The 15,088-nt window shown below is 49.7% G+C and overlaps 1 protein-coding gene across 5 annotated transcripts in view; it reads left to right on the plus strand.

Annotated features, from left to right (window-relative positions):
* Positions 1 to 11,085: 11,085 nt before the first annotated feature.
* SYT9 (synaptotagmin 9) overlaps positions 11,086 to 15,088 on the plus strand; it is a 173,650-nt gene continuing 169,647 nt past the window's right edge. For 3 of the 5 annotated variants that reach the window (XR_012903591.1, XM_075927824.1, XM_075927823.1), the window contains exon 1: positions 11,095 to 11,440. Coding sequence is in view for 3 of the 5 variants with exons in the window: in XM_075927824.1 (XP_075783939.1) it covers positions 11,293 to 11,440 (148 nt within the window). In the remaining 2 variants the exon portion in view is untranslated. Of the gene's footprint in view, positions 11,441 to 15,088 lie in introns of all 5 variants that reach the window. The other 2 variants (XM_075927825.1, XR_012903592.1) reach the window with 2 other exon arrangements.

Here is a 15,088-nt window from a genome sequence, read left to right on the forward strand (position 1 = left end):
AGTTTTTATTCACAAGAAATTGCATAAGAATAGTTTGTGTTCAATATGCAATTCATAGGATTCATGTCCCTAGATCAGAACGTAAGTAGCTGTTATCCTAAAAGTTTAAGGGTGATTGCCCTGACTTATGAGGGGTATATGAGCTAATCACTGGTGTTAGGAAGAAACTTTTCCTCTGAGCTGTTTATTCCTGGTTGGCCATTATGAGATCATTTGTTCTTGCCTCCAAATTTTCTGGTTTCTGTGAAAGACTTGATCCCAGTGAGAGCGAGTAATGGAGTCACAGTCACTTCTCACGAGTGATCCCTGGCCAAGTGCATGTGTGCCCACACTGTGTTATGGAGAAAAACAGTTACTTACCTGTGTAACTGTTGTTCTTCGACTGATTGCTCATGTCCATTCCATGTAGGTGACTCCAAAGCAGAAACCCCAGGAGGCGGGGTCGGAGTTCTACCCTTCCGCTGATTAGAGAACAGCCCTACTAAGGGCTGCGTCTTCCATAGCCTGGTAGGCCAGTGCGTAATGATTGGCCAAGGTATGGACTGAAGACCACATGGTGGCCCTGCAGATGTCCAGGATCAGGACCTGAGCCACAAAGGCCATGGAGGAGGCCTGGGCCCCGGTGGAGTAGGCCGTGAGGGGAGGAACTGGTACCCTTGCCAGCCCATAACAATCCTTGATGCAGGACGTAATCCACAAGGAGATCCTCTGTGCAGAGACTGGCTGCCCCTTCGCTGTTCTGAGGTTGCTACAAAGAGCTATGGAGACCTATGGAAAGGCTTTGTTCTTTCCAAATAAAAGGCTACGGCTCTCCTAACATCTAATGTATGTAATGCCTGTAACTTGCCCGAAGCATGTAGTTTGGGGTAAAAAAAACCAGGAAAAAAATGTCCTGAGACACATGAAAGTAAGACACCACCTTCGGAAGAAAGGCAGGATGGGGGCACAATGAGACCTCGTCCTTGAAGAAAACCGTATAAGGGGGGTCCAAGGTGAGAGTCCTCAGTTCAGACATGCACCTGGCTGACGTGATAGCCACCAGGAAGGACTCCATCCAGGAGACGTGCAGCAGTGAAAGTGTCACCAGAGGCTCAAAAGCGGACCCCATGAGTTTGGACAGAACTAAGTGTAGGTCCCACTGTGGGATGGATTGACATTAATGTGGGTAAGTCTGTCCAAACCCCTTAAGAATCTGTGGACTGTGGGATGCGTGAAGAGTGCTGTGTCCCTCAAGCCTGAGTAAAGGTGGAAACAGTCGCCAACTGAACCCTGATCAATGAGGAGGACAGGTCCTGGACCCTAAGGTTGAGGAGGTCATCCAGAACCAGCAGGAGCAGGGTGTCCATCGGGGAGATACCCTTCTGAGCAGCCCAAATGCAGAAGCGCTTCCATTTAGCCAGATAGGGGCCTTAGTGAAAGGTTTCCTACTACCTAGCAGGAGCTACTTAGCAGGAGCTCCACTGCTGTCGGCCATGGAGTTTCCAGGTCATTAGGTGGAGGGACAGTAGATTCAAGTGGTGAAGCCTGGCTAAGTCCTGAGTTATGAAGTCTGGGTACAGGAGGAGAATGATTGGTTTTTCACATGACATGTTCAGCAGGGACATGAATCAATGCTGTCTGGGCCAAACAGGCACTATGAGAATGAGGGAGGCCCTGAATTCCCTCCCTTTCAGAAGCACTTTGTGCACAAGTAGGACTGGGGGAATGTGCAAAGCAGACCTTTGGGGCAGGGGATGAGGAGAGCATCTCCCAGGGACCCCTGACCCATCCCCATGAGAGAACAGAACCTGGGACACTTCCTGTTCAGCCATGCTGCAAAGAGGTCGAGGAGGGGAAACAGCCACCTGTGGAAGATGTGGAAGGCCACATCTCCCTTGAGGGACCATTTGTGGCAGGAAAAAATCCAGCTCAGCTGGTCCGCCAGAGTGTTCTGGGTCTCAGAGAGATAGGATGAGACCAAGTGAATATCCGCCCCAATGCAGTTCCCAGAGCTAGAGGGCTTCCTACCACAGAGGAGGGGAACACACCCCACCCTGCCTGTTGATATAGGTGACTGCCGCCATGTTGTCGGACAGGATGAGGATTGTCCTGCCCCTGAGGTAGGGAAGGAAGGCCTGGCACGCGAGGCGGACAATCCTCAGTTCCCGGACATTGATATGCAGGGCAAGTTTCTCCTGTGACCACATACATTGCATCTTTATGTCATCAATGTGGGCTCCCCAATCGGTGTCAGAAGCATCTGTCACCAGTTGCAGTGTCGGGAGGGTCCTGGATAACAGGACTCTGGCACAAACCACCTCTTCCTGAGTCCACCAGTCCAGGGACTGGAAAACACCCCGAGGGTATGTCTACACTACCACCCTAGTTCGAACTAGGGTGGTTAATGTAGGCAACCGGAGTTGCAAATGAAGCCCGGGATTTGAATTTCCTGGGCTTCATTTGCATATTGCCGGGCGCCGCCATTTTAAAATGTCTGTTAGTTTGGACTCCGTGCTCGCAGCTACACGCGGCACGAACTAGGTAGTTCGGATTAGGCTTCCTATTCCGAACTACCGGTACACCTCATTCCACGAGGAGTAACGGTAGTTCGGAATAGGAAGCCTAATGCGAACTACCTAGTTCGTGCCGCGTGTAGCCGCGGGCACGGAGTCCGAACTAGCGGACATTTAAAAATGGCGGCGCCCGGCAATATGCAAATAAAGCCCGGGAAATTCAAATCCCGGGCTTCATTTGCAACTCCGGTTGCCTACATTAACCACTCTAGTTCGAACTTGGGTGGTAGTGTAGACATACCCAGAAGGACTATCACTACCCTGTCCCAGGTGTGGAGGGAGGAGCTGTGAAACCATGCCAATCACAGCTGTAGGGGGTGCATGTGGAACCTGGTGTGCTGAATCACATACATACAGGCAGCCATGAACCCCAGGAGGCACATGCAATTTCTAGCCATGGACGTAGGGAACACACTTAAGGCCAGGATGTCCTCCTTTATAGCCAGGAAATGAGATCTGGGTAGGAAGGCAAAGGCTGTTGTGAAGTTGGGATGAGCTCACATGAACTCTTTGTCCTGAGTGGGCACCAGAGTTGATTTGGCCACATTCAGGAGGAGGCCCAGCTCCGAGAAAAGGACCTGTACCAAAACAATGTGCGCTAGCAGCAGACCTGAGGATGGCACCACCCAGTGGTACAGGTAGGAGAATACTTAGTCCCCTGGCTTCCTTAGAAAACATGCCACACAGCCAAGCATTTTGTGAAAAATCGGGGGGCCATAGAGAGTCCAAAAGGGAGGGCTGTAAGTTGGTAATGCTCCAGGCCAACCATAAAATGCAGGAATCTTCTGTGATGGGCTACACTCAAAATGTGTAAGTAAGCGATCTTTAGATTGCGGGCAGTGTACACAATCATAGAATCGTAGGGTAGGAAGAAACCTTAGGAGATCGAGTCCAGCCTCCCGCCCAAAGCAGGATCAACTCCAACTATATCCATCTAATTCCATCGACTTCACTCTGGGGCTATTCACCTGCCTAACCAAGCATATGCTGAAATGCCTTCCTAAAACGGGGCCACCAGCAGAACTGCTGACTCCAGTAGGAAGGATCGTGAGTAACTTCCTTTCTTGGATGAGCAGACTGTAGGATCAGGTTTTCAATATGGATTTGCCTGTTAGAGGAAGATTCCATTACCCCGATCTGAAGGATGAAAGGCAAGCTGCAAGGAAGATGGCTTGATTAGGCTGCGGTTTTAATCCTCTGGAAATTATCTGCTTGGATCTCAGATTCCTTCCTTAATAATTTGCACATGGTGGGGAGGAGGAACTGCTAACAGCTCCCGCCCACCTGCAACTGGCCCTAGCCCATTGCTGGGATCCCTCTGCCCTGCTCTTGTGCAAAGGTTAAAGGAGCTGTCTCATTGCTGTATCAGATATCAGAAGCCCCAGGCATGTTCCTCTAGCAGTGCTGTGCTGGCTGTCTGGCGATCCTGGGGTGCCCATACCCAAAGGGGCAGGCGCTGGGGAGGCAGGGTTGGAGGAGGCTCCATGCTCCACAAAGGGGCGGGATCTTAGATAGAAGGGGTGAGGCTGGGGCAGCCATCTCTCAGAACCATCCAGTCTGTGCTATGCCCTCCTACTCAGGCCTGAACACTGCCTGCAATGTGCTAGTCAGGGCACTGGTGGTGATTTAAAGGACCCAGGGTCTAGTTGTTGCTACCTGGCCCCTTTTGAATTCCCAGGACCCAGGGCAGTTGGCCCCCGTACTCCTCCCTGTTGGTGGGCCTTGCATAGCCAGTCTTCACTGGGACCCTTGCTTATGTGGGGATCCTCAGCCTCATGGGGGGAGGGAGGGAAGTTACATGTCACCATGGTAGGCTTCCCTCTCTTTTATTAGCTGCTAATGAGGCAGGAAACGGGGCTCAGGCTGGAGGGAAAGGTGGACTATGGCTGACAACTCTCCGACTTGTGGTGTCGGGACAAGCCCAACACCTGAAGTAGAGCTCCCACGTGGACACACACCTCGAAGAACCATCGGTAGTACACAGGGTGAGTAACTTCCTTTGCCTGAACTCTATGAACATGAAGAATCAGGACAACAAAAGTTTATTAGTTTATTTGGGGGGAAGGCCAGGACAACTCAGTGAGTCTGCTGAGAAAGAAGCTTCCCAACAAGTCATTTCTTTGTTGAAGTTGAAAGAAATCAAATGGCCAGATGCATGAAGTCTGCTGCCATGAATAACAACTGGGAAAACAGCAGAGTTGTTTCATACATTTAGACATTCCATAGGCTAGCGCAAGAAACATGAATAATGTAGCTTTAGACAGCTCAAGCCACATGCCAATTCTGTATTCAGGAGCTTATAAAGAATGCAGTGAGGAACATTTTAATAAGAGACTGGGTAACTTGTTAATACTCTTAGCACTGCTGAAAGCCATGTACAGGAAGTACATGAAAGTGGTGATAACAGCTCCAAATTAAAAAAGCAAACTGTAACCACTCAAAACCCTGCTTTTCCCTTCCTTCCCAAACCTGCTATTAGAATCTTAGAGTCCTAGGGCTGGAGGAGATCTCAGGAGTCATCGAGTACAACCCCCGGATCAAAGCAGGACCAATTCCAACTAAATCAACCCAGCTAGGGCTTGGTCACTTGAGACTTAAAAACCTCTAAGGATGAAGATTCCACCGCCTCCTAGGTAACCCATTCCAGTGCTTCACCACCCTTCTAGGGAAATAGTTTTTCCTAATATCTAACCTAGACCTCCCCTCTTTGCAAGTTGAGGTCATTGAACCAGTCTCCAAGGTTGAGGGAGGGAATGACTGATGCCAGAATCACCGTCTTCAATTTGGCTTTGGCAATGAATAGAATCGTAGAATCATAGAATACTAGGACTGGAAGGGACTTTGAGAGGTCATTGAGTCCAATCGCCTGCCCTCATGGCAGGACCCAGTACTGTCTAGATGATCCCCGATAGACATTTATCTAACCTACTCTTAAATATCTTCAGAGATGGAGATTCCACAACCTCCTTGGGCAACTTATTCCAGTGTTTAACCACCCTGGGTATGTCTACACTACAGCACTAATTCGAACTAACTTAGTTTGAATTAGATCATTCGAACTAAGCTAATTCGAATTAGCGCATCTAGACTTAAAAACTAGTTCGAATTAGCATTTTGCTAATTCTAACTAGCATGTCCACACTGAGTGGACCCTGAACCAGGGTTAAGGATGGCCGGAAGCAGTGCCGGCAGCACATCAGATTAGGACTTAGGGTATGTCTACACTACAGCGCTAATTCGAACTAACTTAGTTCGAATTAGTTAATTCGAACTAAGCTAATTCGAACTAACGCGTCTAGAACTAAAAACTAGTTTGAATTAGCGTTTTGCTAATTCGAACTAGCATGTCCACATTAAGTGGACCCTGAACAGGGCTTAAGGATGGCCGGAAGCAGTGCCGGCAGGGCATCAGAGGAGGACTTAGAGCGTGGAGCTGCTGCCTCAGGCTAGCCGAGGGCTGTGCTTAAAGGGTCCCGACCCCCACCCCGGACAGACAGTTCTCAGGGGTGCCCCGCTTGAAAACCAGTCCTGGCTTGGAGTGCCCTGGGTGCCCACACTGGGCACATCACACCACTCGGCCATCAGCCCGGCTGCACTTGCCGCAGGCTGCCATCTGGAGAGAGGGGGCAATTGGGGGGCTTCAAGCGAGCTTCCACCCCCAGAAGCCTGCAGAGCCAGCCTAGTCCTCCCCATCGGGGGCGCGTACTCCATTCCTCCCTCACCTCCTTCCACTTACCCTTCCCTAGCCCCTCTTCCTGATGTACAAAATAAAGGACAATTGTGTTCAAAAATGGAATCTGTCTTTATTGAACAAAACGGGGGGAGACTGGGAAAAGGAGGTGGGAGAGGGGAAGAGAGAGGCTGGGAGAGGGGAGGACAACTACAATGATCAGGGGTTGGGAACAGGTCCCATATGAAGAGAGGCTAAAGAGACTGGGACTTCTCAGCTTAGAAAAGAGGAGACGGAGGGGGGACAGGATAGAGGTCTCTAAAAGCAGGTGTTGGGTGGAGAGGGTGCATACAGAAAAGTTCTTCATTAGTTCCCATAAAGAAGGACTAGAGGACACCAAAGGAAAGGAATGGGTAGCAGGCTTCAAACTAACAACAGAAAGTTCTTCTTCACAAAGCAAATAGTCAACCTGTGGAACTCCTTGCTGCAGGAGGCTGTGAAGGCTAGAACTAGAACAGAGTTTAAAGAGAAGTGAGATCAAGTCATGGAAGTTGGGTCCATGGAGTGGTATTAGCCGGGGATAGGAATGGTGTCCCTGGCCTCTGTTTGTGGAAGGCTGGAGATGGATGGCATGAGACAAATGGCTTGGTCATTGTCTTCGGTCCATCCCCTCCAGGGTCCCTAGGGTTGGCCGCTGTCGGCAGACAGGCTACTGGGCTAGATGGACCTTTGGTCTGACCCAGTACGGCCATTGTAAGCTCAGGGCTCAGGGTCGGGGGTCTCAGTGGACCACCTTGATTTTCATGCACACCTGCTCCTGGGTGGCCAGGCTGGCAGCTCTCCTGCCCTAGACGGCCACTTTCCTGTGCCTAGTGCGGAGGTCGTGGATGAGGTCCACGATGTCCGCACTAGACCAGGCGGGTGCCCGCCTCTTGAGGTCCCGGGCAAGCTCCCGGGAGCTGCCAGCCTGGTTCCGGGAAGAGGGGGAGGGCTGGGGAGTATCGGGGGGCTGGCTTGAGCTGTGCCAGGTGCAGGGTCTGCTGGCTGGGTGCTGGCAGGCTTGCACCTGGCACGGGCATCGTAGCCAGCCCGTGCTCCTTTAAGGGCTCTGGGGCCGGGACGGGGGCATACGAGTTTCCCTGGTGTTGGCCAGAGTGGCCACCAGGGAAAGCTGGGGAGAGCTAGCCTCCCACTAGTTCGAATTAAGGGGCTACACAGCCCTTAATTCGAACTAGTAAGTTCGAACTAGGCTTAGTCCTCGTACAATGAGGTTTACCTAGTTCGAACTAAGCGCTCTGCTAGTTCGAATTAAGTTCGAACTAGTGGAGCGCTAGTGTAGCGCCTATCAAAGTTAATTTGAACTAACATCCGTTAGTTCGAATTAACTTTGTAGTGTAGACATACCCTATGATTGTTTTGTTTGGTCTCAATCATGGTGTTTGTACAAAAGGGATATGTACAAAAAATCTGTGTCTAAAATAGTGGGAGTCACATCCCCATGCTGGCAGCAAGGGTATGTCTGGATTACATGCCTCTGTAAATTCTGGATTACAATCCTTGCCAGTAAATTTTTTAGCAGGCTGGCCAGCAGCCTGGCTCAGTTCTGGCTTGCACTGGGTCTAGGACCTACTTTGCAACCACAGGCTCATTTCACAGCATCCCTTAGCAGGGGTAGGGAACTTCAGGCCCCCCAGCTTGCCTGGATCTTGCCCCCATTGGGGAGCCTGCGCTAGTGCTGCAGCCCCCCCTTCTACCCACATGCAGGGCTGGAGGACACAAAATCTGCTAGCCTGTGTCCCCTGAGGTTCTGGTGTGCAAGGGGAACGTGGGGAGTGTCTTTCTCCTTCTCAGTCAGGGACTTCTCACTTTGCTTCTCACTTGTGTGTGGCCCCCAACTGATTTTTCTGTGGGTCAGTGGCTGCTGACTCAAAAAAGATTCCCCTCCCCTGCACTAAAGTGTGACCTGAGTTTATTTCAGCAACCACAGTATTAGTTAGTGACTGCTTTTTAAAAATATGTCTTAGATTCTGGAATACAAAAAGATAGCATAGCAGAACTTCTCACAATATTCCGCCACCCCCCCCCCCCCCGCGCCTCCGCACCACAAGGAGGTGGGGTGGTGCACGGTCCAAGCCTCCCTGGCAAAGGAGCACAGAGATGGTGGGCAGTGCATGTCCCCAGTTATCCTAACCCCAGAGTGCGTGGAGAGTGGACAGCATGTGGACCAAACTTCCCAATCTTGGGGAGGACAGGTGCTTGGAAGCAACAACACTCCACCCCCAGTACGCCTACAATAGTATGGGTGGGGCCAGCCTGGCGGTTTGGGAAGGCAATGCTTTCCCCTCCTATTATACCCACCGCTCCTGGAGCCTGCTATTAGCCCATTAATGATTCTGAATTTTTTAGTGTTAAATCTTCAATGGGCAGCTTGTGTCAAGCACTGCATAACCAGAAATAAGAGAAATACTTGTTACACAGTATTCAGTCTACTCCTAACTCACATTCACTAGTTTCAGAAAAGTCACATTTGCCTACACTTCTAAACTAACTGAAAGCTGGTCGTCCATGGAGTATCATAAAATTCTAATATTTTCTCCACTGGTTGGTTCTAAACATTTAGTACATGCATTATTTATAGAAAATAATTGCAAGACAATTAGCTCAGTGAACGTAATCATTTCTGAATGGGAGTAGGTAGTGAGACACAAAAAGCATATAGTATTTTACAAACTGTTTATAAATATTAAATGCAGACGAAAGGAAGTGTGGAGTTGATTCATCAAGAACAAGTGCATCCCTTGCTTTTCTATGAGGTTTACACAGAGATGGATTGCTTGCAGTATTTATGGCCTCTTTGCACCATTTTGCTTTTTTTCTTGTCTGCTAACATTTCCTTTCCTTCTCTCTCTTTGAGATAGCTCTTATTCTCCTGTGTAGTCTCCAGAGGGGGAAAAAAGCCTATTCATGCTCCCCTGAAATCCCTCTGCCACCTTCTCGTGACATCTTCCTTCATTTTTGCCCCCTCCTTTTTCTCCACGCTCTTTGTCCTCCTTTCCACCATATTCATGACATTCTTTTCCCATTCCCCCTCTCTCTTGTTGCCTATTCCTATCCTTCTCTGCTCCTTATCCTTCTATAATTTTAAACTTGTTGCCACTTTACACTTTCTCCCAGTTCCTCTATTTCTGCAGAGCTTGTGCCTTGGTACCATTTGACACTTCTTCACCTTGCTATGTTTAGACTGCTGGCTTCTTTCAGAAGAAGCTTTTTTTGGAAGAGATCTTCTGGAAAAGTGCATTGAAAAAGTGCTCTGCTTTTTCGAAAGAGAGCGTCCAGACTGAATGGACGCTCTTTCACATGTAAGCTGTGATTGCTATGGACGGAGTGGCCACCAGGGCACTTGTGCTTTTTCCTCTTTCCTCTTCTTCCGAAAGAACTCCCTCTTGTCCGTCCACACACGCCTTTTTGCGAAAGAGCTCTTTCATCCAGCGTCCATCATCTGATGTAAGTAAGGGTGTGTTTAGACTACAGGGTTTTATCGGAAAAAGTAGTCTTTTTTTGAAAAAACTTCACCTGCGTCTAGACTGCAGCTGCGTTCTTTCAAAAGTAAATTGAAAGAATGCGGCAGTTTTTTCAATTGTGGTAAACCGCAATTTACGAGGAATAACGCCTTTTTTTGAAAGTACTCTTTCAAAAAAAGGTGCTACTAAATGCAAACTGTGCTTTTTTGAAAGAGAGCATCTAGACTCTCTTTCAAGAAAGTGGCTCACTTTTTTGAAAAATCTGCTTGTAGTTTAGATGCTCTCTTTTGAAAGAGCTCAGACCCAAGTGGGCAAAGGTTGCTGCTGCAGACCAATCTCCGCTGCTCCCTGTGCCCTGTTGCCTCTGATAAAGGCAGCAGTGTGGCATGGCAGGCAGGCAGCACTGCAAAGCTAATGTGGAGGGAAGGGGGACAACTTTTAAGTTGGTTCCCCCCAGCACGGGCTCCTGCCTGCCCATCTGCTGCCTCTCTATCAGAGGCATCCCCCTGGAGGCAGCAGGGGGAGGCAGAGAGGTAGGTCCGCAGAACTGGCACCTGTGGAGAGCCTGCTTGAAAGCTGCTTTCTTGCATGTATCCGCTCCAGCCTGTCCCCCATGCCCTCTGCGCTGCTGCCTCTCTATGGGTATGTCTACACTACCCCGCTAGTTCGAACTAGGAGGGTAATGTAGGCATACCGCACTTGCAAATGAAGCCTGGGATTTGAATTTCCCGGGCTTCATTTGCATAAGCCGGGTGCCGCCATTTTTAAATCCCGGCTGGTTCGAACTCCGTGCCGCGCGGCTACACGGGGCACGAACTAGGTAGTTCGGACTAGGTTCCTAGTTCGAACTACCGTTACTCCTCATTCCACGACATACCCTATCAGAGACAGCAGTGCAGGGATAAAGGGGACAGGCGGCTCCACTGCTCAAAGGAGGCTCCTCACAGGCACGAGCTCCCCTCCCCTCCTTGAGGCCTCTGATACAGAGGTGGGGGGGGGGGGGCGTGTAATCGACAAAATTATTGGTTAATAGTGTAGTGGACCGCAGGTTGCCATCCCTAGTCATGACTGTCTGTGCGGCACTAACTGTGTGTGCGGTGAAGGGAGTTGGCTCGGTGTGCATAGCCGGCAGGCGTGCCGAGTGCCATGGGACCAAGGCACAATGGATGCACACAGCAGAAGGGGCCTGAAGCAAGGGGTGTGGCGCAAGGGGGGATCTGGTAAGTGGGCACGAGCACGTGTGGGCACTTCCACGGCAAAGTTCTGCGGGGGTGGGGGCCGGGAGCCGCCGCGCATCAACTGTGGCGACACCCCCGGCCCCTGAGCGGGGAGGAGGGCGGCCCCGTGCACCGCCGGCTCCCGCCACGGGGGGCCGCTGCGCGCGCGCCGCGGGGCGGGCTCGGACAGCGCATGCAACTAGTGGGTTGCGCTGGGCGCGAGCGGCTGCGCTCCCCGCCTCAGACAGCGGCGGCCGCGGGCGGCGCCGGGGCAGGGGCGGTGGGCTGGCGAGCGAGCGAGCGGCGCCCCTGCCCGAGGATGCGGGGGGGCGATGCCTGGCGGCCGGGAGGACGGGGTCTGTCAGAGGGCGCTGCGGCTGCTGGCCGAGCTCTGCTCCAGCGGGGCGGTGGAGCACGAGAACTGCCTGGACTTCATCTACCACCTGCGGGACCGCGCCCGGCCCCGCCTCAGCGACTCAGGTACCGCGCCGCGAGACAGGCGGGTCCACACTCCCCGTCCCGCCCCAGCCACGGGACATCACCCCCCCCCAAGAATGTGTCCCCCTCGCCCCTCCATTGCCCCAGCTCCCAGGCAGGCTCCCCGGGGGAGAGCAGCGCTCCCACGCCTCGGGGCAGGAGCGGCTCTACAGCGGGACGCAGCTCCCAGCAGCCCCCGCCTCGGTGGTGTTGTGCCGAGCATCGAGGAGGCTGCTGCCAGGTGATACCTGGTGGGCTCTGGAGAGCGTGTTCTCTGAGCCTCGCTGCGGAAAGCAACAGCCGGGGGCTTCCGTTTCCACAGGTGGTTACACCCGTTACGCTATTAGATTTCTCCCTGCGCGCTGGATTCATGCAGGACTAAAGCATTGATGTACCACAAGTTTAGCAAATCTTAATTTCAAAAGTGTTTCCGGTGAAATATAATTGTGGCTGCTGCTCTGACGCCAGGAATCATAGATGCACGCACGGGTTTATATTATCCTACTTGTTCGGTGTTTCTGTTTGTTTGAAAGCTGAAGAATGTGTTCGTTTTCTGATACTAGTTTGAACCTAGAAGTAGCATAAGGTGCGTCTATGCAGCACCCTAAATTTGAAATAAGAGCTACACAAATTGTGTCTCTTATTTCCATTGAATTTTGAAATAGGCTATTTCAAAATGTGGCGTGTCTACACAGCGCCAAATTTTGAAAAAACATGCTATTTTGAGACATCCCTTAACCCTCGTGGAATGAGGGTTACCAGGATGCCAAAATAGTGCACCCGTTATTTCGAAAAATATTTTGAAATAACAGGCAGCTTGTGAAGACAGGGGTACTGATTTCAGGATACTTTCAGTATCCTGAAATAGCCATGCAGTGTAGACATACCCTTAGTGAGTTCAATCAAATCAGGATCTCAGTGTTCAGCGAAGGGTCCTTAGGATTGTTCAAGTGATAAAAAAATTACCTGTCTTTTCTTGAATTTATGTAGTCTTTACAATCAATTTAAATTTGATTTTAAAGATATTAGGCATTTACATTAGTGTTTTACTTAAATAAAGTAGAATATATTATTGTAATTATTTTACACTTCACAGGACAGTGTTTTTATATTGAGCTTCTTGGGTTTCTATTGCCTTTCAGTGACAAGAAGCAGAATAAACAGCCTTTAAAATTGTCAGAATATAAACTAAGAGTTTTATTTTCAATTATGTCTTGAGCATGCTTGCCAATGTCTTCTGATTTAAATACTCCATTTAAGCTTCTTAATTAGGAAGCTGAACTCTGCTGCTGATCAGAAAACTAGTAAACAGTTTTGATATTACCTTATTCCAAAGTGCCCAGATTACTTCCACCCATAGTGGAGAAAAGATTTCGTAGAGCTTAGCCAAGTTTACCTATTTTCTCATACCATATTTCAATTTCTTTACTGCCTAAAATCCTGGTTCGCAGGTGTGAAGAAAAATTAAAATGCAGAACCATTTTTAGAGTTAAAGTAACTGAGAAATGGACAGTATTTGCAGTACTCTTAAATTGCAGTGGCAGGTCAACTACTCATCACTGCACAATAATAATAATAATTTACTTTATAATCTCTTATGGTAGTTAGTTCACTTAGAACATTTTATTCCAATTTCAGTCTATTCATCAGTTTTTGTTGCTTTAAAACAAAAATGATGCTGATAATTTGATAAATACCGAGCAGATTTCATAATGTAACTTGTTGACAAATAATTGGATAGACTAAGAAAGTTTGAGCAATCCAATAAGAAGAATAATATTGGTTGGGTAAAAAATTCTCCCATTCTTGAAAGCAGAATTTTCATACGTCTGGGTTATTTGTACTAAGATCTGTGAGCTTAGAGCTGTGATAACTTCATTTACTTAAAGCAACTCTAATTTTCAACTATTGCAGTCTTTTTTTTAAAACAAGAACTTTAAATTTACTAAAATGAGTAGAATAATTAATAATTCATATTATACACATGAATTTAACAATTTTAAGAATTACTTGGTTCAAATAAATACTTTGTGTGTAACAGTTTTCTGTCAAAAAACATTCAAAGCAATTGCATCTCAATGTCCAAAAAATAGAAGTTAAGCTAGAAAAGAAATCCATTTTTCTTTCCCAACTTATTACTTATTCCCAACATTTATTACTCATTAAGGGTACATCTACACTGCATGGCTATTTCGGGGTAGTAAAGAACCTGACCCCCAACTCCCAACACTGCTCACCGCAGCCAGGAGGCTGCCGGAAGATTAGGTTAACATCAATATACACATCTGGCAGGAGTTCTTAAAGGAGAGGAGACAGAAATCTCCTTTTGCCTTCCAGCAGCTAGAAGGCAACCTTAATTTTTTATTTTAAGGTATCAATCACATTCTTCTCTCTCTCTCTCTCTCTTTATACACACACACACACACACAGTTTCCTTCAAGATAATAGAATGACGTGTGTCGCCCTGCCCCCGGTGCCTCTGCAGAGTCAAAAGGGGAAGTGAAGGCCATGGCTTGGGATTCCCCCCTATCCTCCTCAGGGCGCATCCTGGACTCCCCACTGGCCCCTGGCTCCCCTTCAGGAAGGTCACAGGGCGGCGGGAGCAGCTGCCTCTGGCCCCACTTCTTCCAGGTCTGGAACCCTGAAGAGACTCAGCAGGGAACCGCCACTTGCCTCAGGCCAGGCGCTTTGGCTACCCCCTGCCTCACCTGAGCGCCTTGTGGCTTCTCCTTCTCCCTACAAGAGCGGGCAAGGGAGGGGGAGGAGAAAGTCCTGATGCTCCACGCTGGATCTGGCTTGTGGGAAAGCATGTGAACTGCTGTGGGGATGGGAGCAGCCTTGCGGCTTTCTCTTTCCCCTCCCCCCACAGGCAGCCGGCATTGGCAGTCTAATCTTGAGGGGAAGGGGGCACTGTGGGAGGAACTGTGAGGCAGGTGGCAGTCCAGGCGCCTGGCCTGAATCAGGCAGCAGCAGTGGTTCCCCGCTGGGTCATGGAGCGAGTGTTGGGGCCCCAGACCGAGAAGCAGAAGTGGGGTCAAAGGTGGCTTCCCCATTGGAGCAGCAGGGAAAGCCTCTGATGTCTGGGAGTGGCATGTGGCATAAAACGGAGTAAGTGCCCCCCTCCAGCTCCTCATGCTCAGACCCTATACCCCCAGTGCCTCATTGACCCCTGCTCTCGCTGCACCCCCAATCTGCTCCTGCCCACTTCCACCTAGTCAGGCACCTGCCCCCTTCCCTGCTCCTTTCCCCTCCCAGACACCTTGCCCAGTCGGGGCCCGTTCTCCAGTTCGCCACAGAGTCCTGTCCCAGGCCCCAGTCTTGGGGCAGGCCCTGTGGTTCAGCCCCCATCTGGTTGCAGTAAGGGCTTGGTGACAGCCCCCCTCTTCCTGTGGCACAGTTAAGAAGGGAGGCCATGCTCTGGCTGTGGCAGATTAATGGGGAGTTGGCAAACGTAGCGAGCAGGGGGCACAGTCCCCCAGTATCCTAAATAATGATTCACAAGAGTACATCTGCTTAAGTGAGTTATCACTTAGAATTCTGACTTACTTGACAGATATGTAAATGTTGCCTACATCACTTTGAATAACAAGGGCTTTTGAGATTTCTTGCAAAAGACACCTGACTTTTCATGAAAGTATCAAATAGACATGA

This window comes from Pelodiscus sinensis, chromosome 4 (assembly GCF_049634645.1).
Source record: "Pelodiscus sinensis isolate JC-2024 chromosome 4, ASM4963464v1, whole genome shotgun sequence".
In the NCBI taxonomy this organism is placed as follows: Eukaryota; Metazoa; Chordata; order Testudines; family Trionychidae; genus Pelodiscus; species Pelodiscus sinensis.